At 44.8% G+C, this 24,893-nt stretch overlaps 2 protein-coding genes and 1 non-coding gene across 5 annotated transcripts in view; all 3 read left to right on the top strand.

Moving 5' to 3' along the window:
* Nucleotides 1–10,288, top strand: part of arid4b (AT-rich interaction domain 4B) — a 43,246-nt gene extending 32,958 nt beyond the window's left edge. The window contains exons 17-24 of one of the 3 annotated variants that reach the window (XM_056394706.1): nt 2,912–3,094; nt 4,108–4,192; nt 4,282–4,417; nt 4,631–5,863; nt 6,019–6,129; nt 6,342–6,566; nt 6,893–7,039; nt 7,998–10,288. In XM_056394706.1, coding sequence (XP_056250681.1) covers nt 2,912–3,094; nt 4,108–4,192; nt 4,282–4,417; nt 4,631–5,863; nt 6,019–6,129; nt 6,342–6,566; nt 6,893–7,039; nt 7,998–8,152 — 2,275 coding nt within the window. In that variant the 3' untranslated portion in view covers nt 8,153–10,288. Of the gene's footprint in view, nt 1–2,911; nt 3,095–4,107; nt 4,193–4,281; nt 4,490–4,630; nt 5,864–6,018; nt 6,130–6,341; nt 6,567–6,892; nt 7,040–7,997 lie in introns of all 3 variants that reach the window. The other 2 variants (XM_056394705.1, XM_056394707.1) reach the window with 2 other exon arrangements.
* Nucleotides 10,289–11,126: 838 nt separating this feature from the next.
* On the top strand, nt 11,127–13,049 carry tomm20a (translocase of outer mitochondrial membrane 20). Its single transcript, XM_056395626.1, has 5 exons — nt 11,127–11,313; nt 11,652–11,698; nt 11,796–11,877; nt 11,973–12,115; nt 12,437–13,049. Exons 1-5 carry the CDS (start codon nt 11,190–11,192, stop codon nt 12,479–12,481), a joined length of 441 nt encoding a protein of 146 aa, XP_056251601.1. The 5' UTR covers nt 11,127–11,189; the 3' UTR covers nt 12,482–13,049.
* LOC130181915 (small nucleolar RNA SNORA14) lies at nt 12,177–12,311 on the top strand. The gene has a single exon (XR_008829641.1). It is a non-coding gene; the product is annotated as a small nucleolar RNA SNORA14 (small nucleolar RNA).
* Nucleotides 13,050–24,893: the final 11,844 nt, after the last annotated feature.

Below are 24,893 nucleotides of genomic sequence, written 5' to 3'. Positions count from 1 at the left end.
TGGCCTTCAGTATTTCAAAAGTTGCTCCAGACAAAAAGACCTGAGGCGTTCACTTTCCTTGGTGGCTGTAAAAACCTAAAAGACCATTGGCAGATGAGAAGCAGTGATCCTTCTGACCTTAATGATACTAATACGCAATATACCCACAATCCACCTCTACCTGCTAACCAGAGAGAGGCAAGCGCTCCTCTCTCTCTCTCTTCTAACTAAGCTCTTACCCACTGCCCTCTGTGCTATTATTATTTCTTGCGGCTTAGTCGGCATCAGCTGGCAGAGACATCTTAGAGCACCAAAGCCTGACTGCTACCTTTCACCTGGCATGTCATGCTGTGCTCTCTCTCTCTGTCTCTCTCTCTGTCTCTCTCTCCCCCTGTCTCTCTCTCTCTCTCTCTCTTTCCCTCTCCCTCTCTGTCTGTCTGTCTCTCTCCCTGGCTGGGACTGTTTGACCGTGGCCAGCCTCAGCTCATTCAATGCACACAACATGGCTGTGCTCTTCTTGATTTCTCCCCTTTCCTGAATTCTTTATCTCTGTCTCTCTGACCCCTCTTCCTGTCTTCTCTCTCATTTTTTGGCTTTTTGATGTTCAGCTTTATTAAATGTTCCATGTGTGTGTGTGTGAGTGAGTGAGTGAGTGAGAGAGTGAGTGTGTGTGTGTATGTGTGTGTGTTGTCACTGATGCATTAGCACACTAGATGCAAGATAGTGCTTCAGAGGCAGTAACCTTTTAGAGGAAAAAAGGAACTTAATGTGTTGATACATGTTTGTTCTGGGTAGTTGAATTGTTTGGTCTCAGTTAGATGTCGCTTTCCCCCCCCGACTGTTTCCTGTCTGGAGCTTCTAAGCCAGTGTTCTCTGTTGAGTTTAGCGCTGTGTTTGTTCACCCTCCAGTTTGACACTGTGTGTTGAGGTTGTTTGTGGTACTGGGGACCGGCTCGAAGCCGTCATTCTTAGTTTGCTGCTTACTGCTCTACTGTTTTTTGTTTTGTTTTTTTTGTTGTTTTTTTGTGTGTGTGTCGAACTGAAGGATCCTCCAACCTTACAATATCCTGATCATACGTCATTGCTCTTAGTATCCCTCTCTGTGTAGTCTTTTTTTTTTTTTATCACCCATGGCTGCGGGCACACATACCGTAGGATGCCGATCACCATCACATGAGGACTCTCTGACAGAGGTTCCCCGATCCTTTGGTTTGTCGGCATGAGTGGTCCTCGCAGATGACGTGAGGGTTTACAGATTCACACAGGCTGGTGTGATCTGATCTAATCTGAGCTTTCCTCATGATTTCAAACCTGTTTGACGTCTATAGCCTGTTCCCTGGATCACATTTTCATTCCAGCGGCGGACTCTGTGTGCAGCCGATGAGAGCTAGTTTACAGTGCGCTTAAATGAGAAAATTATGTTTTAATTCATATTAATGATGGTAATTAATTATATAGAGAGAAACTTGTTCTGCAGCAATTGTTAAACTACTGCCTGAGTGCTATTTACGTTTTACCTTTTTTCTCTTGATGAAGCGCACTCAGCTCCAGCTGTGTTGAAAAAACTCCACAGCCTTTCTTTGTGGCTTCTCGGTGCATATTGATACGAGTAGATTAAGTTTCATTACTCTGGTTCTGAGGAATTTATAGGTCTGGATATAAGTGATGCTTTTGGATCATTTCTGTTGGGCTTAGACAGACTGACGTTTATTTTCATTATTGATTAATCTGCTGGGGTTTTTTTTATTTTTTAATTAATCGATGAATCGTGTTTTCTATAGAAAACACCAGAAACGCCCATCAAAAGCTCCAAGAGCCTCAGGTGGCTTCATCAGATGTGGTGTTTTGTCCAAACCCCAAAAAAATAAATGTAAAGACACATGTGAGAACCAGGAAGCAACTAACATTTGGTTGAAAATCACTTAAATGAGTAATAAATTATAAAAAAAAAAAAAAAAAAAAAAAGATTATCTTCTGACTAATTTACGCAGCTCTAAATTAGTTCTATCTCTGTGTGTGTGTTATAACCTATCTGTGCTCATTTGTGTTTCATGGCCATATTGTCACTGCGGGGTGGAGATGGTCTATGAAACTGATCACGTGCAGTGTGTCTTCAACATCAGTTGCCTTTTAGTCGTGAGGGTGGTCCCAGTTTCTCCAGCTGTCACACTTGGACGGCAGCACAGATGAGTGCACCTCCCTCAGTGCGGCCCGTTGAAAATGAGCTGTCGGCAGAAAAGCACGCGCTCTGAGGAGCAGTTTAGGTATGAGAGGGCTCGTGTGGGGCACTGTGACCAAATTGGATCTCGCAGCCATGCTTCCTCTCAACGCTGTGGCCTCGCTTTAAGTTGCCGCCCTGCCTGCCAAGTTGTGCTTTGCCGTGCTAACCTGCCCCTGTGGCCCCTGCGCCTAAACCACTTACTGGCACTACTGCACCGCCCGTACACCCTCCAGCTTCGACATCTCCTGACTGTTTCCCACTAGCTCCTCCTTGTGGCTGCTTTGTTTCTTACAGTGTGTGTGTGTGAATGAGAATCCCAAGTATGTTGTTGTGTGGATACGGGGTTAGATAGAATAACAGTAGTGTTATTTCCCATGCAAGATGATTGATTTTTGCCATGAAAGAATGATGTTTTATCTGCTGAAACACTGCACTGTTCTTTGTCTGGCTTACTGTTAATGATTCAGTTGTTTATCCTGCAGTTTGCTGTAGGTTACACTGGTCTAGGACAAAAAAGGAAAGTTTATGTTTCTGTATAGTTAAGGGCCTAGTGTTGTAACGGGATATGGCAGGCAAGGGTGGAGCAAATTAATTAGAAAACAGGCCTTCAAGCAGCAGGCAGTGAGTTGGGTGGGTGGCTGTGGGTGGGGCTCTGTGGTGTTCAATGGGGGCAGCCTAGGGCCAGGAAGTGCTGAACTGTTTTTCTTGCAGGGATGACAGCAGTCAGGAGGGGGAGGAGGGGGAGGAGTTTGAGTGTTACCCCCCGGGGATGAAGGTGCAGGTGAGGTATGGGCGAGGCCGCAATCTGAAGACGTACGAGGCCACTGTGAAAGAGGCAGACGTGGAGGGGGGAGAGGTGCTCTACCTGGTGCACTACTGTGGCTGGAACGTCAGGTAAGACAGGACCTGGGGAGAAATCACCTAACGTCTATATTCACCCTAAAAAAAAAAAAAAAAGAAAAGAAAAGAAAAAAAAAAAAGAAAAAGACATCTCTTAACCTTCAATTCAGCTCACGGGATCACCGCTACATGGGTATCCCCGCAGCAGTAACACATCCCTTCCTCACAATTCTGCTTCATCTAATCCAGTCCCATGGTCAGCACTCTGATTATGGAGAGCACTGGGCCATCTAGTGGCAGAAACAGAACTGAGTTTTGGGTCGGTGTGGATCACTCCTCAGCTTCCCTCACTCAGTTTTGACTGAATCCCCTGTCTGTCTGTCCCCCAGCTGTCTGTCTCTCTACCAAAAATCTGCAGACAGGCTGAGCTTTTACCAATTTAACTCTGGAGTTAACCAACCACTGGTTCTGGTTAAGCAATTTTTTTAGATCCTGCACTATGGTATTTGAATGTGAGCTACCCTTCTCTGAATTCTCTGAAAGGCCAACCAAAGTGCTGCTACACTCACCTCTACCTCTCAACCCTCTCCCCCCTCCCCAGTGGGTCAGGGTTAATGCAGTGTTAAGTAGAGTGTTAGGGTACCATGACACAGAGGTTAACTAGTGCAATCAGCATTTCATTGTCTCAATGTTGTTGTGTGGTCCTCTAGCACTCTATAAAAGACAGTGGGATGTTCTCTGCATTGTGTCTGTCGTGTGTGATGTCGTGAAACTTTTCATTTTCCTCATACGACACAAGTAGCACCCTTGGTACTGTCGGAACTTTGTTGAATATGATTTGTGTGGTGGTCGGTGTTAATATTGTTTCTTTCTTCATCGTAAAGGTTTGTCTTTTTCCACATAACACCATGGGATTTCTTCCTTTGCTGTTGAGGCTTATTGTGTCACAGCAACATGTTGGGGTCAGACAGTAGAGGTGTCTGTGTGGTGGGTGGTGTGAGAGACTTTAAGCTCCTTTCAAAGTCCTGAATGATGAAATTGTCTCTTGTCTTTGTACTTGATTTTAGATATGATGAATGGATCAAAGCAGACAAGATTGTGCGCCCCGCCAATAAGAATGTACCAAAAATAAAGCACCGCAAAAAAATAAAGGTACGAGTTTTGTGGAGTTGCAACTTTTTCAGCTTAAGCCTGGTTCAGTGTTATGACGTGAATGACTGACTGTGTTGAAATTCTGACAGAACAAAGCTGAGAGGGAGCGAGACAGGTTGGAGAGGCTGAATGACAGAGAAGTCCTCGGCCCGTCGGCCAACACCAACCGCGTCCCACGCTCCAAATGTGGCCTGAGTCAGGATGTCTTTTCCAAGATGGACGAGGGTGAGGACAAAGGGACTCAGCAGTCTCCAGTCAAGTCTATAGAAATTACTTCTATCCTCAATGGCCTGCAAGGTAGCAACACTCATTAGCGTGTAGTCCTCATGCACACTTACAGCAGATTAGGACTGTTTGACTCTGACTGTTTGAAGTGGTTTATTTATGTCGGTTAATATCCTGCTGAAACTAACAGACACTCTGTCTTGTTTGCCTCAGCGTCTGAGATGTCCACAGATGAAAGTGAGCATGAGGATGAGGAGGGAGAGCATAATGAAGAGGATCGCCCAGGTTGCAGAGGCAGCCTCAGAAAGACCCCACCAGAGCCGGCGCAAACATCAGAGCGTTGGGAGAGCGGGACTCCACCTGCAGGATCCAAATCTTCTCCGGTCTCGGGAAAGAGCCAGGATTCAGCGAGTGCAGAGAGCGCCGACGTCGCAAAACGCAGAAGTCAACCTGAGTTAGAGGGAGAGGTGAGCACCAGGAAGAGAAAGTCTGACGGTGCAGCAGAGAGGACCCCAAAGGGCCAATCCAAAGCTAAGACGAGGACCACCAGGAGTGCTGACTGGTTACCTGGAGGCTCTCCCAGGAAGCTGGAGGAAAGAGCGGCCGGGCCCGGGGACGAGAGGGGGGCGTCGTCAAACAGCAGTTCAGACGAAGAGGGTGCAGCGCAGGCCGAGTCCCAGGCTGAGGAAGGTCAGCGAAGTCGCCCAAAAACCAAAGGTTCCCCTTCTAAGAAGTACAACGGGATGAAGGAGAAGACCAAAACTGGCAGACAAGCGGGGTTCTGGGAGATTCCTGAAAAGAGGGCCAAGACGTCTGGGAACGCAGAGGAAAGGCCGGCTGTCCGCTCTAAAGGACAAAAGGATGTGTGGTCCAGCATCCAGGCCCAGTGGCCAAAGAAAACTCTGAAAGAGTTGTTCTCTGACTCGGACACAGAGGCCGCCAATTCTCCTCCCCCACCTGTACCCTCATGTCTGGAGGAGCCGAGTGTCGAACAGGACGCGGGACCTGAGGACGAAGCGTCAGAGGAGCCGATGGAGAACGACAAACTACAGGAGTTTCCGAGCAGTGGCAGTAACTCTGTACTCAACACGCCACCAACGACGCCCGAGTCCCCCTTGGGAGGAGGCAGCGCTGTGGAAGACTCGGGTCAAGCGCAGCCTTCCTCCCCGCCGCCGTCCACACCCCCCGCCTTGCCTTCAGAGCCGGTTTCTGACGCTCTTCCCCCAGGACCCATACAGGAGGAGGTGGCGGGTGGGCGCAGTGAGACGGACAGCAGCACGGTAGAAGTGGAGAGTCTGGGTGGGGAGCTGCAAGACCTCCCTCAGGATGAAGGGGCAGGTTCCCCCTCAAAGGTGTTTGACGTCAGCCTCTCTTGCAACAGCAGCAGCAGCTGCAGCTTAGAGCTGAGCAGCAGCAGCCAACAGGAGAGCGAGCAGAAGTCCAAAGGTACAAATAATAGCAAATGTTACTCTATCAAGGGTTTTTCAAAGAGAGAATTCATTATTTTTTTTCAGGATGGAATACTACAGAAATACACATCGACAACTCACTCATTTCACAGTCTGCCTGTTCCCTCACCATTTTTCCCTTTTCCTTTGTAGCGTCTGTGAGTCAAAAGCGGCAGAAAGAATCACAGACAGGTGGAGCCTCAAAGAAACACAAGCCAAACCGCAAGAGCCTAGGTGTGCCTCCCAAAAAGAATAGGAAAACAGGTGAGGAGAGCTGCAGAAAGAATTGCTGACACCCTGCTAGCCTTCCTGTTTCCAATCCCAGCAGCACCGTTATCAGCTGTGGGATTTCTGTTTCATATTTACTCATTTCCTGACATGGTGTCACAGGCTTCGGGTGGAAAAGGAAATTAGATTTTACCCGATCATTGTCCATCATTGTCCATCTTTTTCCAATCTTTGTTGTCTTCTCTCAGCCAACAGCAGTGACAGTGAAGACCAGTCTGTTGTTGAGGGCGCTGCCAAATCAACTGCCTCTAAGAGCAACGCATCAGACGTGAAGGCCGCCACCTCGCCCAAGTGTCACGGACGATCCCCCCCCTCGAGCCATAAGTACCACAAGCAGGGCGACGCCGACCACGGCCAGCACCGAGACACCCATGGAAGATCGCCACGTGTGTACAAGTGGAGCTTCCAGATGTGTAAGTGTCACATGGCCAAGTCATCTTTTATTCCACTTTGAAAACACCAGACAATTTGACTTTTTCATCAGGTCCCATTCAAATAGTCAAAGTCAGGATCTTCTTTCAGTCTAATTAAAAAGTTGAACAACTTTTTTTTTTTTACTTTGTGTTAATTTTTTTAAAAGTTGACTTGGGTGTACTGCGCCTTTAATTTAGCACCTCTTTTCCATTCTGTTGACTAAAGTTGAATTTTATCTACGTTTTTTGTCATCAGTGTGTAAATGTGTTTCTGCCCTATTTACACTAAAACCCTAAAAAACACCCATCATTTGTGTTGCACCTAGCTGACCTGGAGAAGATGAGCAGTCTGGAGAGGATTTCGTTTCTTCAGGAGAAGCTGCAGGACATCAGGAACCACTACCTCTCCCTCAAGTCTGAGGTTGCCTCTATTGACAGACGACGAAAACGCATGAAGAAGAAGGAACGGGAAAGTGAGTGAGCTCTTTGTTACCTTGCCATTACAGATAACTAGGATTGAGCTGCACCACCTATCATTAACTCCATTCTTAATTTTGTGTATCAGCGCCTTCCTATGTTTTTAGTAACTGTGAGCCAATTCCATACTAGTGATTTACTGAATCTGGTTGCACCATTAAAGGCTAGTAAATACCATATAATATAGTATAAAATATGTGTTTGCAGAGTTAGTGATTGTGCAGTTTACAATGAGTGTCAAATATCAGATTATGCAAACCTAGCAAATGTTACTTGATTTGTGATTGCCATAACGTTTTTGTATTATGCAGTATGTTGGTGCTAATTTAGAATATATATATCTTTGTCTTATGTTTGGGGGATAGTCATGCTCTAGGATTTGGAACCAGGGTTCCCATAATGCCCGGTTTACATCCCACAAACCAGTACCAGTTACACTTTGGGAAATTGGCACTATTAAAGCTATGCCGAATGAGCTATTAGCAGTTCCACTTGTATGTACAGACAACTGTCACAGGATTACTTTGATACTTAAGAAAACTTAAAAATATGATGATTCTCAGGCAACTTCTGAGAGCATCTTTTTTGTAAGAGTTTATAGATTTGTGGATGTTTATTCACAGTGCACTTTGAGTATAATGGTGTCTTCAGAAAGTGTAAGTTATTCTGAATTTTTAACAGTGTCTGTGTGCTCAGGTTTGACTGAGTTATATTCAGAGTGGGAGACTATGTTCAGCCCCCCTGGCTGCTCTGATCTATGTAACAGTTGCACCTGATGGGTACTGGGTGTAAATATTTAGCAACAACTCATCTGTTAGTAACAACTAATTTGGATTGTGCAACCAATCACTTGCATTATAACGAGTGTAAGATTAAACTTGAAAAGACCTGTGTGCTCTCTCCATCTACATGCCTCAAAACTGAACCCAACCAAATCTTGATTGTGTTTCCCAGGCACGGTGGCTGCGTCCTCTTCATCCTCCTCCTCCTCCTCCTCACCGTCCTCCAGCTCACTGACTGCTGCAGTCATGCTGACACTGGCCGACCCACCGGTGTCGTCCTCATCCTCCTCCTCTCAGAACTCTGGGGTATCAGTGGAGTGCAGGTGACAGGACAAACCAGCAAGGAACCACCGCACCAAGCACTTAACCAGCACCCTGGGGTCGCCGCCCCCATTCCCTTCCAACAGAACGGACAACTCAACCTACATACTGTAACTACTGGGGCACAAAAACCAGACCAGAGACAAAAAAAAACAAAACAAGAAACAAGCACTATTTTCTATTGACAACTGTTTCCTTGGCAAGCTAATGGCACTTAAGTGCACTTTTATGAAGATTGTGTAGGGGGATGAAATTTGTCAAAAAATATTCAAAATTGTCTTTTGCGCTCTCCTTAATTGAACATTTATAAGAATTGTTTTTGCAAGCAATAATTGTTTCCATTTGATAAAGCTGTACTGGTAAGGGATGATTTCCAGTGAAGACCCCTCTGTGCTCTGTCCTCATAGCTCAGCATGGTGCTGCCTGTGCTCGCCATGTTATCATGGGGAATTAAGAGGAACACTGCCACATTGGCATTAAGGGTGTGTGAAATGTAACTTTGCCACGTTTCTCTGTCCACCCTCATTAAAAAGGCCTTTGTGTGGTTAAACCTCAAGCGGTTGATGACGCTCTTCTCATGTACAGGCTCCGAGGTCCTGTACATGTTTCCATTGATTCATATATGTGGTGTTAGAGAGGGTTTCAGACCATCATAGGTCCACTGACAGCCTCAGTGGATGAATATGGAATGATACTGTAGTGCCTTTTTGTTCTTTTCCATGGGGCACTTTGAGAAAGGACAGCACTTTTGTTCCTGATCCTCTTCTCAAATGAGAGGGTCAGCTGGAATAATGTGTCCCTTACAAAAGACTGGAGAATGCTGTATGAGTGAGCAGGCAGTGAAGGGCTGAGTCTGACAGATAATGGTGGTTTTTATCAGCATATGGTAATATTTAAGAATTGTAAAAGCAAGAACTCCTAAACTGGAACACCTGTAATCTACTACTGAATACTCATCCAGCTTGGTTACAACTATTGAGTTTGGCAGTATAAAATGTGCAATGATGAAGCTGGTGAATGCAATGGTCACATTACTTCACTTCATCAGCCTTTTAAAAGCCCATCTGCTTTATTTTTATTATGTTTTCATCACCCATACAACCCCCTCCCCCCAGTCCCATCGTCTTCACTGAAGATTTGATGGTGCAAATCTGCAACTGGATCAAGTTAACTTGAAGGTCGCCACAGGAGGTATTTACAGCATCAATTCAGTACTGCAGAACACATGAATGAAGCTGAATTCCACGTTTGCAGTGTTTCACACAACATGACATGTTATTTAACTCCATTAAGCTCCATTAAAGAAAACAACGCATCACTTTCTAATTCTCCTCATGATCAATAATGACATGCCAGCTTCTTCTCATACTCATCCCTACCAAAAACGTTTGGTTCTGTTTCCTGTACTATGACCAGATTAAAGGTAAAGATATTGTAAATGTGCATTTATATCATAAAGTGACGTATGCGTATACATTTCTGAAGACATCTCCAGTGTTTCCTTTGTATAGACCCCCTACTGTATGATAACCTGAAGTTGCGTTTTGTTTGGCACTTGTATGTAATTGTATGCTTTTGTTATACATTTGTATATTGAGAAGTGTTTTGAGTCAAGCTATTTAATATCTTGCACTGTTAATAACATGTACTTTTCTGTACAGACAGTTTTACGGTTTTAACTGTAGTTTGAGTGTAAATACTGAGGGTTACAGCATGTTTGTTCTCCCCCTTTGTCCTCATTCTTTTCTCTTGTAGGAACAGATTTCTTTGAGTTTGTTTATGTCGTTCTGTTCTGCCTCTTTCATCAGTTTCAGTAGTCATTTATTTTTCTTTCTTCCTCTTTTTTTTAATTTCATGTTTTGCTTTAGTTTGTATTCTGTTTTGTTTTTCTATAGCTTACGCTTGTAAGAGGAGAATGGTGGTTTTTGGATGTGGCTGATCTATGGCCTGAAGCTAAAGCTGTATGAACCTGTATATGGAAAATGGTCTGATCATAGATAAAGAGAAAGTAATGGAGCTTATTGAAAAATGCTCAATAGTATTTATTAGGCTCATCTGATGATGGTCATTGTGTAATTTATTGTAAAAATGTAAGCAAAGCAGAAGCCTCTGTTTGAAATAAATGCCATAGTTTGTGAAGTACTCAGTGTGTCTGCTGCCATCAGTGGGGAAACCTTTACTCAAGCACTGTACTGAGGTATTTTTTTATTTTACTTGAATATTGCTAGTTTATTATACTTCTACTTTTGCTCTTACTACTTTACAGCAGGAATATATTGAACTTTTGACTCCACTACCTTTATTCGACTAATATATTTACAGTATAGTGAAATAATGTAATTATTTTGCAGATAGTTTCTACATATAAAACATGAAAAGTTTATAAAATGTGATGTATTGTTAAAGATTAACGACCCAACAGTACATATAAAGTAAAGTTCGCAACTACAAGTAGTTGAAATGATCTCCACCTTGACCAAACATAATATTAAAATCCTGCCGGCACATCGTAGAATTCAGAATTAGAACTGCTTTTGTTTTTGATAATTAAAGTGCATTTTGTTCATGATACTTTTGTGTTTAAACACATATTCGAGATAAAATATTATACTGTACTACTAGCACTCCATGAATCCCACGTTACCGCCATCTCTGAGCCCTATTATTGTGGGTAATTAAAGGTTTGATGTGTGGTAAAATTTGATTAAACAAATTAATTTGGGAATAAACACCGTGTAAGCACAGTATTAGCTAAAGTAATTATGCTGTTAACGCGGGGCACTTTGACACAGACCCTCTTCAACATAGTGAAACTGCTTTTAGTCAATGCTGTGTTATTTTGTGAGTGTGTGAATGGTATTTATTCATATTTACCAGTGAAAAATATGATTCTCATCATATTAATACAGAATATCTGGATGTGACGCTTGTAAACGTCGACATTACGTCTTGCGTCATGATTACGTACTTCCTTTGCAATGTGCTAGCTGCTAGCTGGCTAGCCTTCCCTGCTGCGTGCCGTGTCCATGAGTAGTTTCCAGGTATGATGAGCGGCAAGACGAGCGCGGTAGTTGCCGGGGTGTGCGGAGCCCTTTTCGTCGCATACTGTATTTATTTTGACAGAAAGCGACGGAGCGACCCTCACTTCAAGGAAAAGCTACGTGAACGTAAGTGTGTGAGCCTGAGGGAGCAGGGAAAGTGTTAGTTCAGCAGTCCAGTCACAGCAGCGGGAGCATGTTAGCTTCCTCCATGTGGCACACACATAACCCGGACATTTTATCAAACACTATACTGAATGATATATCTTCTTTCTAATACACATAGCGTATAGAGTATTCATGTGTAAACTAAGTTAATTTTCCTCAGCTATGTCGCAGTTGATAGGTCAGTCGTGGATGGAGCGTGCTTTAGCTAGCAGCTCAACTTGTGACCATGTGTTTGTCGTTTGGTTCAACAGTTAACTAAACATACCAACATCATCTAAAACCACTTTTTTTCCACACAGGTAGACGAAAGCAAAAAGTTTCCAGTGACAGGTCTGGACTGGCAAAGGTAGGATGAAATGGCAAACCATTAATTTCAGATGATTTTTGTTTCTTCCTGAGGCCTAAGTGTGAATTTCTGACCCCGTGGTTTGTTGACTTTGAAGCTGCCTGACCTGAAGGACGCGGAAGCTGTTCAGAAATTCTTTCTGGAGGAAATCCAGCTGGGAGAGGAGCTTTTGTCACAAGGTTAGAGAAATTAAGCCAGCCAACGGTTCTTCTCATGATTTCCAGCCCCATGTTCTCCTTTTAAGGATTGTTTTCGAAAATGTTTTCTAATTCAGGTGAATTTGAGAAAGGAGTGGACCACTTGACCAATGCGATTGCAGTATGCGGTCAGCCTCAGCAGCTGCTTCAAGTTCTCCAGCAGACGCTGCCGCCTCCAGTCTTCCAGATGCTGCTCACCAAACTGCCCACCATCAGCCAGGTGAGGATATACCCTGCATCTCCTGTTTTATTTATAAATTTAGTGTGATGGTTTGGTGGCGGAGCATCCTTAGTAAACCCCCCAGTTGCGTTTTGTGGTCTCTGGGACAAGAAAGGGTGCAAGATCAATCTTAGAATTATCCAAAGCTGAGAGCCATGTGTCAGTAGCTCTTGGCTATTTCACCTCTAAGACAGAACATTACAAATAACAACTGCTTGTTGATTTGTTGAAACTGTCAGACATAAAGTTGCTGTTCTTAAATTGCTGCCATTAATTTTTTTGGCACAACCTCTGAAAGATCTTTTTTTTTCTGTTTTTCAGCGAATCATCAGCTCTCAGTCTTTAACAGAAGATGACGTCGAATGAATGTGTGTGGAAGCTATTACTATTCCGTAATGGGATTTCGGACACTGATATTTGTGCACTGTTTGGTACGTGTGACTGCTGGTGTGTGTGAGTTGTGAGCCTGATTTATCACACAGTTCTGTGGACATGGAGCCCCCTCTGTCACAGCACTCCGAGGTTGAAGAACTTTGTCAAGGTTACGTTTCTGGGAAATGTTAAATACATTCCATCTTTATTACATGGTTCCCACCACATCTCATGTTTTCTAGCATTCTGTTTATTCTATTTATTTCCCTAAAAAGTTATGATCTTTTTGGGGGTGTGGGCGGGGGGGGGGTTTGCTGATATGTTATGTACAAAATAAGAAAAACAGTATGTAGATGATTTGTTACATATTGCTGTGCAGTTGATATACATGTGAAATGTGTGTAAGACTCTCTACACTAAACAGAACACTTGTTTGTGGATTATTGCCATTAAGTTCTGACATTGTTCTTGTATGTCGGTTAAATGTTATTTTTATATTCCAGCCTTTCATAGCTGGACATATTTTTCTGTTTAAACTCCCACAATAAAACATGAAAACACAGTTGGAGGCTCTGAGTTTCCATTTGCCAGTAGATGGCAGTAGCAATGCACAAGAAAAAAAAATGCATGTACAGTTTTGAAATATGGAGTGTGGGCAGTTTTTATCTGCTTGGAGAGCTGGAGAATCATTTTGCTGAATGGAAAGCGTAATGTGCGTAATTCAAAAGTAAATATAGCTCACAACTTTTTTTCAATAGAAAAGAAATATCAAGATGTTAAATAACATGGAGGAAGGGAATGTAAACTAATCTCATGAGTCTTTATTGCCAGGAACCATACATGTAGGTATGTTAGATAAATTGGAGGAGAACAAAAAACCTTGAATCTTGACCTTCAACATGTTCATGAATCCTTGACACTGGTTAATAAAATACAGATACTGCTAAAACAAAGTTAAATTGCCATCCTGAGAGTATGGTATTTCTGTTTCCAACTAGTATTGAAACACATGAGACTGTGTGGGTGCACTAAGCCACGGTGTCTTCATTGTGAATGGCGTTATTGTGTTTGCAGGAGAGTGAAAGTGGAGCAGCTCGTAGGGGAAGGGAGTAGGTCTGCTTGAAAGTGTGTCTCTTGGAAGACAAATAGAGCTGTAATTATTTTTATCCCTGTCTGCAGCTGTTTTTCTAACGGCTCTGGCCCAAGCAGCCCGGGCCTTGAGGTTGCCAGGAATTGAGAGCAGGGGGAAAATAGTTTTTCTACATTAGGAATGAAAAATGAAAATTGAACAGGGGCCCAGAAATGTCGAGTGAAGACTAAATGGTAGACACTGTTCCATTTTCCATTAACTCATGCGCTCGCTCTGCAGTCTTTTCTTCAGCACTCCTGCTATTTTGCCATTTGGGGGAAATGGAGAAGCCTGACAAGAGGTCTGCAGAGTGGTCTGGCCTGGAGCGTGTGTGTGTGGGTGTGCACGTGCGCACGCGCACACCCACACACAGAAGAAGTGGCTCGTTGTTAATCTGGCCTTTGGGGAGGCAAAGGAGAAAAATAACAGACTATGTTGGAGGCCAGAAGCTGGAGCAGTGGTCTGCTGCTGGCACTGGAGGTAGGAACAGGTTCAGACCCCTCCACACACACACACACACACACACACACACACACACACACACACAGCGTATCACTGGCCTGCTTCTCCTGTAAATAAACACTCAGCTGCTGGCTGTGTGCTGTGTCCCCTGCAGACTGGAGAGAGCTGAGGGGTCACTGAAGGATTCCAGATCAGTGCTGCCTGCTCTGAATGCAGTAAACCAAGTGAAACACACTTTGACACAAGGCCATGACGTGCTTCATTTCAGCATGACACAGCAAATCTTTTGTTTTAGTCTAAGACAGAGCCTGCTCTGTGTCCCAAGTGCTCAGTAGAATCTTAATGTAGTCTATTAGGTGTTTGTTCTACTTCTTTTGACTTAACGTCATTCTTTTAATTGCATTCCTGCTCTATTTGAGTCTGTATGAATGGATTATGAGTCAGCTCTTCATATCTGATGAAGCAGACGGGAAGAAAATGGGGAAAATAGAGAATCTCCCTCCTCTTGTGCAGTAGGGGGCACTGTGGCTCCAGGCAGTATTTGCAGACTCCTATGCTCTTCCACTGAAGGACAACTGAATGGAGTGAGCTGAGAGACTAACAGTTCCAGTTGACAGCAATAACAATGGCTGTGCCTGCAGCACAGCGACCATGTGCTCGGGAGAAACGATTTTTTAACAGTTTGTAATCCTTTTTTCCTAATGTGCTCGCGATGACAGATGCACCCTGTTAATTCATTACAGGTGCAGGAAATAACCCGTTACTGGAGGAAACATTAAAATCCCAGGATGTAGGCATAGAGACCAGCTAGGACCAAAGGAGTCTGACTGCCATTGTAATTTGTTTGCATGGATTGTGACTGTATGTCAAATGTTGTATTGGGAATATTATAATCAGTTGAGCTTCACAACTCATTACTGGAAATCCTGTCAACAAATGATCCACAGCAATAATAACCTTTATTTTGTTATCACAGTTTGTGAGTTTGAATGTCAAAGCTTTATTGCTGCTCTGTATACCAAGTGCATATACACAGATTGGGTATGTGACCGGTGGACTTGTCTTGTTATGTAGGAGCAGCTGTGTTTGAGAGTTTAAAGCAGCCAGAAATAACTGTGTTGTATGTGGTTGCTATGGCAGCTTCACGTAGCTCTGCAAAGCAGCAGACTCTCTGCTGCACTGGTCCACATTTGAGATCCTCCGAGTGTTACCTCTGAGCAGTAACTTCGCAGGGAGGCATTTGTAGCTCGTATAGCTTCCTGATCACTGGATCATCAGGTGGAGGCGTCCACAGAGGCCTGTGAGTCCTCTTGTGTCCTTGTTTTGGAACATGTTTTCTCACCGCCTGATGATGCTTAGAGTCGCACTGTCTGTGCCCTGTTGCTGATGTCATGGCTGTGGTGCCAGAGTCTGCAGCCTACTGTATGTTGTCATGGAGAGGGCAGGCTGGGGAGAAATATGAGACATGTCCAGACTGTGCCAGCAGCTATAATAAAGACTGCTGCTCTCTTCTGCACTGCCACTTGTGTGCACAGCAGCAACACAGTATATTAATTACCCAGCGTCTCCTCTGTGTCATTCACCAGTGAGGGAAAGAAGGAGAAAAATTTCCAAAGCACGTCCTAAAAATAAAGCAGCACTGTACGTGCTCAGAGTATTAACTTCCACACAGATGACCCATTTTTCCATCTCAAAGGGTCTGTGGATGGGTGGAAAAAAAGAGAGGGGGGGGCGAAGAGAGAGGGGAGGCAGCAGTGGAGCCAATCACGTGAATCTAAAGCAGGCTACACATCCTGGCGGCTTTCTCTTCCTCTTTGGGGCAATGCCTTACTGTCTTTTGTTTTTCCATTCCTCTGCTGCTCCCGTGGTAATTGAACTTGTACCGCTGCCCTTCCTCCATGCAGGTTTCGTCCCTCCCCCATGTGTAGCCTAACCAGTTGCTAAGCTACACAGCTCTGTTGTTTACATTCCCTGTGTGTGTGAGCTACAGGGTGTGGACAGCACCCCCCCCCCCCCCCCCCCCCGCACCCGCCCCCAACCACCCTGACTGCTTCTCTCTAATGTCATCCTGCCCCCCCACCCTGCCCACAGTCTCCACCTATCTCCTCATCACTAGATCCCTGATTAGGCTGAAATTCAATAGCCCTACTCTGCCAGAGAGAAGTAAGTGCATCACATGACCTGTGAATTCCTGTTTACGTTGGATGGTTTTGATATTTTGGTCTTGTAACGAGCGTGTCTGCAGGGGGGAGGGTGCAGAGTATAATAGCAGCAGAGCTGAATGAGAGAAAAAAAATATATCACTCAGCATCAGTTCTCATCCTGTCATCTGTCATCAGCATTATCTGTGCAATGTAGGCTAGGAGTGAAACTAGAAGAGGGAAGTGACATAAACACTGAACAGGAGGGCGAAGTAGGGGTTAACCAAGCAGACTGTGTGCACAGTTATTTTTTCCCCCACTCTCTCTCTCTCTCTCTCTCTCTCTCTCTCTGATCTGCCTTCCTGTCTCAAAGGCAGTGCAGTGCAGTGGCTTTGAAAATCATGAGAGAGTCAGACAGGCTTGTTTTGCATACTGTAGGTCTCCTGCATTGACTTGTAGCAAATCCCTGCCCTCGGGAGGCATGTCAGAGGGGATTAATGGGAGGGCCGGGGCCTCACAGAGTTTCCCATTGACGCAGCCTAGCCCTGCACTGTATTCTCATCCCGCAGAGTGAGAAAAGAACAAGCAGGTGGGGTGGTGGTGGTGGTGGTGGTGGAGGGGAGGATTTAGCTTGTGTGTGCAATGTGTGTGTCAGTGTGCGGGGGGTGGGGGGTGGGGGGGTATTATACAGTGGTGTTATGTCCCTCTGCCCTGATTCTTTTGAGCTGAGCTGCAGGGAGGGGAGGAGAGTGTAAATAATGTATTTGGAGCGGTGGGGTAGAGGGAGCTGGAGCTTGACCGAGCTCAGAGCAGGGAAGGGAAGGAACGGGTTGAGCGGCCATGCTGCTGCGCAGGAAACCGGGGGCTGGAGGGGGTGTACAATGAGGGATGGGGGGGGCAGTACAAGCTACAACAACCCTGCTGTAGTGCTCTGGGGAATGTGGAGCCTCCGCAAGAATGAAGCAATCCTCTACTTCCGCTCTGCTCTCTCAGTTTTACCAAGACAAGTAGTTTGCTTCTGCAGATTGCCATTAATAATGCAATATTAATAATAATGTGGTAATTTGAAATGCTACTTCACAGCAGGCCTGGAGCTGGTAGAGATTTGGATGAGCAAAGCAAGCTGGAAACTGGAAATCAGTCCTCAGGCTGCAGAACAGGACAACATATAGAAGTCTCCACACAGTAATCCGGGCTGAAATGTGCTTTTTAAACTAATAGGTTCAACATTTTGGGAAATACATTTACTTGATTTGAAACTAAACAGCAGCAGGTTAGCTTAGCTTAGCATAAAACTAGCCAGCTAGCCTGAGTCTGTCCAAAAGTTACCAAACAGAAAATAAAGTATATTTTTGTATTGCATCATTTGCAGAAATTTAACTGCTGAATGATTTGTGTTTATATGCTCCAAACTTTCAATGTACCAACTGTATAGACATTAGCTGTAAGCTAGCAATGCACGCACCAACTATGCTTGTGGCAGTGTGTCTGCATCCAGCTCAGCTCCTGACTGAACTTCAGTTATCTCCCTCCAATCTCTCTCATTTTTATTTCACTTTCCATTTTCCTGTGTGTTTATGAAGCTGATTCATAGATGGAAAATTTTCACTCAAGTTGAACCATTATCAGCCTCAGAGGACGCGTCAGTTTGTGGTGCCCTGTGCAAATCAGCATCAAATTGTGTCATTCCCTAGATTTTCTGCCTTCTTCTCTGAGCATGCAGTTAAGCGCACTAATTAACATGATATATATGGTTTGTTCACCGAAGCCAAAGTATGAAAATGCCATGTCTATGGCGGTTGTGTACTGGATTATATAATGACTGTATAGTGCTGTGTTGAAGTCTATTTCTACTATGAACCTGAACCCAAACCCAAACCCAAAACTTTAACCCTTGGTGCTGATAGACTGATTTTACTCATTTTGTATGGAGCCAGGTTAGCTGTTTGTGCTAAGCTAAGCTAACCAGTTGCTGCCTGTAGCCTCATATTGGGAGTACAGACATGTGAGTGGTATCAATCTTCTCATCAAACTCTTGGTAAGAAAGCAAATAATAATATTTCCTAAAATGTTGAACTATCCCTCTATGGCTCCCCTCCTTGTGATGAAACCGTTCACTTACATTACTATACCATCAGCCTTTAATTTCTCTCCTTATCTCCCCGTGTTGTTCTCTGCTCCCTCTCCCCTGGTGTTCCAGCTTTTTTCTTTCTCCCACACCTGCTATGTTTTATGGGAACGATAAAGGGGACCTCAACCTTGAAACATGATAGAGCAACCCCAACTCCCACAACTACAATCATCTGAAAAAGAAAAATAAGATCACTGCTTCTCTCCTTTTCACACAATGTAACCTTGGTGTAACTTTTGTATTTTATCATCTTTTATTGGGCTCGCACAACTCTGTTGCCGTATCACCCTGTGTAGCTCGGCAGCTACAGCCCACTCGTTCACCCGAGAACTACAAAGTGGGTTTGACGCCTTGCATCTTGTGTAACCACGGTCTTTGAAGACTTTGGCTTTGAGCTCTGTGTCTCATCAATTCCCTACGCAAAGATAAATTTGAATCTGAGGCGAGCACATAAGGGGGTAGCTTATCTGCCCCACTCGTTTAATGTTATTCATTCATGCACACTATTTTTATGACAGGCCGTGCATGCAGAACTATTTTACATTTTTTTGTTGTTTATGTAACCATCTTCCGTCTGCAGCATGGATGTGTGTGTGTGTGTGCATGCTTAGAGGCAGTACAGCAACTTCTTAACTTCACATGAGAGACAGGAAGCACTGCTTGCTTTTGTAGGATGCATGAAGAGTGAGGGACCCCTTGATACATTAAAGCCATAGTTTGTAATGTTCTGCATGAAAGTTAAAAGCTGTCATAGGGGGGGGGGGGAAACAGATCACAAGTCTGGCCAGTCCTGGGTCTTTCTGGGTCGTGCTTTGATGTTAATTCACGCCTCAACGTGAGGGAGAGCATCATGCAGAAAATAGAGTGAAACAGATACCACCCCCCCACCCCCACCCCCCCATTTCTAGCCGCACCATAAAGTGAGTGGTACTTATCACAGCAAATTCCTGACTTATTTGTCATCTGGGGCTGTGGATTTGTCACATCAAATCTGCTTTTCTCAATGAACTGGGGAGGGAGATTACAGACTCATAGTCAGCGAGATAATAACGGCGAGTCGCGTTTTGACTCTCAAATGAAAGTCCTCAAGAGGATGATGCAGAGAATAGAGCCACGTCGTACGCGGCATCTGATTCTCACGCTACGACTGAAGCTCTTTCTCTGTCCATCTGGAAATATGATTTTCTTCTGCCCCCAATCCATCTGAAATACCGGTCGGCCTTGCAATTGTTCGGTGAACCTAAGCTGCCGAGCCACACCACTCTTTCCAATTCTTCGGCCCAGCCAGAAAATCCTCTTCAAGCCTGGCTGATCCACCGTGCAGCTCAATTCACTATCAGTGTAAGATGAGAGCAAGGAACCAGTTGTTAGTCCCTTCTCTCTGTCTGATCACCTTACACGTAATTGATTGGACTGTTCGCACAATGTTTCCCCCATTTCATCTTTTACATTTCAGTCCTCAGTTATTATTATTATTTCAGCATCGTGCCATGTGAGCTCACAGTAACAGATTCCTAGTTTGCTTAGAGATTCAACTGAGCTACATCTAATATCCTCCATATGACCTATTTTACACTAAAGCCTTGATCTCCCTCCATGTTTGTTTTTTGAGTCTATTTGCAGCTCCTCTGATGATTTGATATTATTCCCTAAAATATGAGCGACTTGTTATGTTTGTTTTCAAACCACAGCTCTACTTTCATTAGCATATAAAAGGCTTTTTTGATATCCTTATCCAGTTTGAGGTATTTCTCTCCATAAATTATTTCACAGGGAAGGGGAGTCAATCAGACTGATAAGTTCTTTACCATTTAGTTTCACCCAGAAAGCACGCATTCTTGGACTTGATTTGAATTTAATGGTCCTGTAGATGATTAATGAATCAATTATTGGATACAGCATCTGATCTCTGGGTGGTTGCAGCAGAGACACTGACAGCTTTTCAAATTGAAAGAAGCATAATCGTTATGGAGAGTCGCCCACTGCCAACTCAATGTGCTCCTGTAATTATAAATGCATGAAATAATTAACAAACAACTCCACGGTTGAAGTTGTTACATGTCGGGTCATTTAGGGTCAGCAGCAAGTGACTGGAGGAGAGTGGAGCTCGCAGATGATAGCACTTTGTCTGATAAGGGCGGCAACACAGATTGAGTTAATCTTGTAGCGAGAAATGCATTGTAGGCTTTTAGTGCGGATGACGCTCAGTGTGAGGCCTCTCACTCATATAGCTCAGTGAAAAGCTCACTGAAAGCACACACCACCACCACTACCATCCACCCACCCCCACCCCCCCAGCTCCATTCTTCCAGAGGGACAGCTTGTTGACATCCATTAGGAGGTTTCCCAGCACTGAGCCAGGCCAGGAAAGAGGGCTAATGATGTAATTCCCTGAGAGATGACATTAAAATGTCAAAGTGCCGCAGCTGACATCATCCATTTAGCACACATTTTCCAATAATATACATTTGTCTTCCTTTTTTCCTTCCCTCAGCTTTCCTTCCTAGAAACTGGAGCTCCCCACCCATCCCAGTGCCTCCAGGCTCTACTTAGGTGTGCAGCCACACGATGGAGGACAGACTGGAATAAGGGGGATATCATCAAACCATCAAACCGTGTCTTCCCCCGCAGCTATAAATGCCCTGCTCCAGAAAACAATGTTTTGAGCAGGCTATGTGTGTCGTGTTTCATTTATCCCTACCCTTTTTTTTAAGCTTCAGCCGATGCCAATTCATCTTGTCTGCACAACAAAGACCCTCACGCTCGCAATGCTCATTCCTCCACCTCTTTTACGATTCCTTCCACATGTGGGATTGGCCTCTGGGTGATTTTAAGGTTAGCTATCTGTATTTATTCTCTAAAAAGTGTGATCCCATCTGATTTTAATAGTTTTAAGATGTGTAACAGAATGAAGAGAACATCTTGTACAAATTGCATTACCTACCTGCCAGCACGCTGCAAGAACCGTGTCGTTCACACTGGTCAACAAACATGCTGTTTTTCAGAGAAAATGTAGAATCTGAATTATATTTCTAGCAGGGAGACTTGACAGCCCTCTATTCTTCAGCCCAGTAAGTGGGCAGGCTTAGACTTCAATAATGGATGCTTGAAGGCAGAGTAAGTAGACGTGAACTGGAAGCAGAGAAGGGGGCTGCACCTCACTCAATAATGAATCAATTGATCCCCCTGCAGATGATGGATCAGGTTGCTATGACGACAGATGCACTGTTATCCGGAGCATGGAGAAGTGGTTTGTTTCCCAGAGCTATACACTGGAGGCTGTGAGTGGATCTTGGCTGTAAATGTATGGTGAAGCAGGATGTGATTAATAAAAGAAGCGAATAAACAGAAAAAATATTAAGAGGTGGATTAATGCAGCCAGATGGATTTTCTCCCATGAGGAATTACTGTGCAGATCAGAAATCCGTCATATCATGGTGTACAATTCCAAATCTATTTTCCTCTATTTTTTATTTTATTTCATTATTTTTACCACGAACACAGATGTAAAGATGCCGCAGGTGCATTTGATTATATTGGCAATCAGTCCCTCGTTGATTAACCGGGGGCGTTCCTCCTTTGACGGATGTCTTAGCGCCGAGTCGGAGCTGAATACACATGTGGGTTTTATTGTGCATGTAGCGCTGCCTTCTGAAAAACCAACATGTTTACCGTGTCTGCATATGTGCGTTCTGTTGCCGTGGCAACGTGGCTGATGCTGGGTCCAGCTGGGACCGTGTTGCCAAGTAACAGCTGAGTTATGAGAGTGGAAGAGAGGAGCGTGGGCACTGTTAGGGGGGTGGGGGGGGGGGGGGGGTAGTGGGTGGAAGGAGCAACGAGGAGGATACAAGGACTTCTACAAAGACGGCAGCGAGCAACAAAGACTGGAAGCAGGAGGGGGAAAACATCTCTGAGGGTAAAAAGGGGAAAAAAAGTGTTTATTTAGGTTAGAGCTCTGGGTTGAAAAATAAGATGTTTTTCATCTCATTCTGCGCCTTCCTGCCAGAGAATATTAATACTTGGGTGCAGCACAAAGCATCTCTAGTCTTTGGAAAAGGCACACAGACAAATTAATCCATGCCAGGAACATAAGCGATGTGCTCCATGCTAAACAGCAGCAGCAGCAGCAGCATCTCTGATGATTCCTTTCATGAACAGAAAATTGGAGTAATGAGTGCAGCGTTGTGTGTGCAGAGGCCTGGCTGTGCTGACCCTGCCTCTAACATGACTACACAGAAGGCACGTTGCCTGTAATGACTCACAAGCAGGCAGAAATATCGGAAACAGTCCAGCTCCAAAGCCCTCAGCTGTAAACGATCGTGTGTCCTTGTAGTCCAGGAGGCTCAGGCGTGGAGCTGCAGCGAGTGGCCTGCTGTTGAGTCAGCACTGGTTTAGCATACATCCAGACAGGGAAGGTTACAATGAACTCACTCCAGAGTTTCATGGTTGTGCTGCAGAAATACGGCCTGTAATCCATTAAGTTGAATGAACGGTTAATGGTTTGTGATAACAGCAGCTGGTCTTGTTTTTCAGCTGCTGTGAGGATTGACAGGTGACACCCATGAAATCCCATCTGTGTGTAAGATGATTAAAGGCAACGGATCACAGTATGTTCTTACTATCTCCTCATCTGACCTGCTCATTCACGCAGATTTCCTCTCATGAATCATTTTGGACCCGACCTTAAATCTGCTCCCTCGTCCCGCTCACAACATGATTATGCAGTTTTGCCGTCATATCAGTGTTGTCTCAGGCTCCTGGCTCAAATTATTTTGTCCGTGCTCATTAAGAACACATTTTTCTGTCTTCCACCGGCTGAGCAGTCTGATTTGTTGTCATGGAAACTGATCATGAAGTGCCTCGGTGCTTCATTTGGGACTAATTGTCATCCCCAAACAAACACGCATGCTCTCAGCCTCACACGCTCGCTGCTGAAATCACAGAATTTGTCGCTCTCTTTGTTATAATATTCTCATGCTCCAGTACTTCTCAACAATAAACCTAAACCACAAAAGCCCCTGAAATCCTGCACAGGAGTGAGTGGAATAGCTGAAAACAACAATCTCTACCAAACAACACAGCTATTGAAGTCCCTGGAACCGTTCCCTCGCTGCTTGCTTCAAATATGCTTGATGAATTTTCCACCACATCACTCTGGGAGATGTGAAATTTGACGCTCGGTGCATGACTGACACATTCAGTCCTCAGCTAAAGGGTGCGTTAAGTGAGATGTCAAAGATCAGAAGACATTGTGTCCTTCCAGATTTGTGCAGTTCAGGAATTACAGGTGGAAACAGGGCGAACCAGAAAAACAAAAACAATGGAGCCAACGTGGCCTCGTGCTTTATATAACAGAGCTTGCCTGTGGCGATTGTGCAATGCGGTGCAGTTGTCTGGGCTGATGTAAACAGAGCCTTAGTGCCTCTGGAGGCTCAGCCATGTGCCTTGATGCAGCAGTTATGGGCACATGCCCTACTTTCATAAATCAGAGCTGGAAAAAAAAAAAAGAAAAAAGGAAACAGCGTGAGGGGAGAGGAGGGAGGAGGAGTGGTGAGAGGAGATGCCGAGTGAGCAGGAGAGGGAGGGAGAAAGAGATTTTTTGAGGGAGGGGGGGGGGGGGGTGGTGGTGGCTGAACAAGGCTCATATTGATGTTCCAAACACAGCTGCAAGCGTCAGCTGACTAGCTGGCCTGGAAGCAGCCCCAAGCTCTCCCTCCTGCCTTTATCAGCTTACACTGTGACCTTTCTCTCTCCACTGGAATAGATCCCCACCCCACTCCCTCCACTCCCCCCACTCCCTCCATATCTGGCCCTTTACCACGCACTGTCCACACAGCCCTGATGACTCCGGACCCTGTCTGTCCTCTCTGACATCTGACTTCTGCCGAGGTTTTTTTTTTTTTTGTATCTGCGTGCCTCCAGAAACACTGGCTCTTTTTTCGGCGCATCAGCACTTTCATTTGTCTCACATGGCTTGGTTTTCAAGCCTCACCCCTAGCTCTTACACAACTCACCATGAAGTCACTGTTACTCCTCACGTCCGCGCCCGATGGTGGAGGATAAAGAGAGAGTGATGATGAAGGGCTCGGTTACTTTGCAAATACATGTCAGTTCAGCAGGATTGTGAGGCAACGTGCAGTCCTCCTGTGTCAGATTTCAGCAAAGTGTTCCTCGAAACAAACACAGAAAGGAGGATTTGGATGCTGCGCTTAAGCTGACAGCTCAGGTTTAGACATATTTAGTGAACCTGAAGTTAGCAACAGTTCGGGGTGAGTTTGAAGCAGCAGCTGTCGTCGAGAGTCTGTCCCTTAGGGGCAGTAATCAGCAGAGGTAACTGTCAATCACAGGTCTGCAGGCCTCATGGGCTTTTTCTCAGAAAGACGCCCCCTCGTTGCACACACACACACACACATAACACATAACACACCTCCCCTTGATGACGCTGTTCAAGTGTTACTGGATAGTGTTTCTATGAGAGCTGTCCACCCACACACACACACACTCACATACACACACACAGCAGTGCCTCTTTCCCCTCCCCTC

Source organism: Seriola aureovittata, chromosome 14 (assembly GCF_021018895.1).
Source record: "Seriola aureovittata isolate HTS-2021-v1 ecotype China chromosome 14, ASM2101889v1, whole genome shotgun sequence".
In the NCBI taxonomy this organism is placed as follows: domain Eukaryota; kingdom Metazoa; phylum Chordata; class Actinopteri; order Carangiformes; family Carangidae; genus Seriola; species Seriola aureovittata.
Note: the sequence above shows the minus strand (reverse complement) of the source record. Positions and strands in the feature narration are given on the sequence as shown.

Excerpts from the sequence above, each read along its gene's own strand:
- tomm20a (XM_056395626.1), top strand. The coding sequence starts at position 11,190 with ATGATGAGCGGCAAGACGAGCGCGGTAGTTGCCGGGGTGTGCGGAGCC. Across the intron at positions 11,699-11,795 it reads ACAGGTCTGGACTGGCAAAG|CTGCCTGACCTGAAGGACGC; the intron begins GTAGGATGAAAT and ends TTGACTTTGAAG. Across the intron at positions 11,878-11,972 it reads AGAGGAGCTTTTGTCACAAG|GTGAATTTGAGAAAGGAGTG; the intron begins GTTAGAGAAATT and ends TTTCTAATTCAG.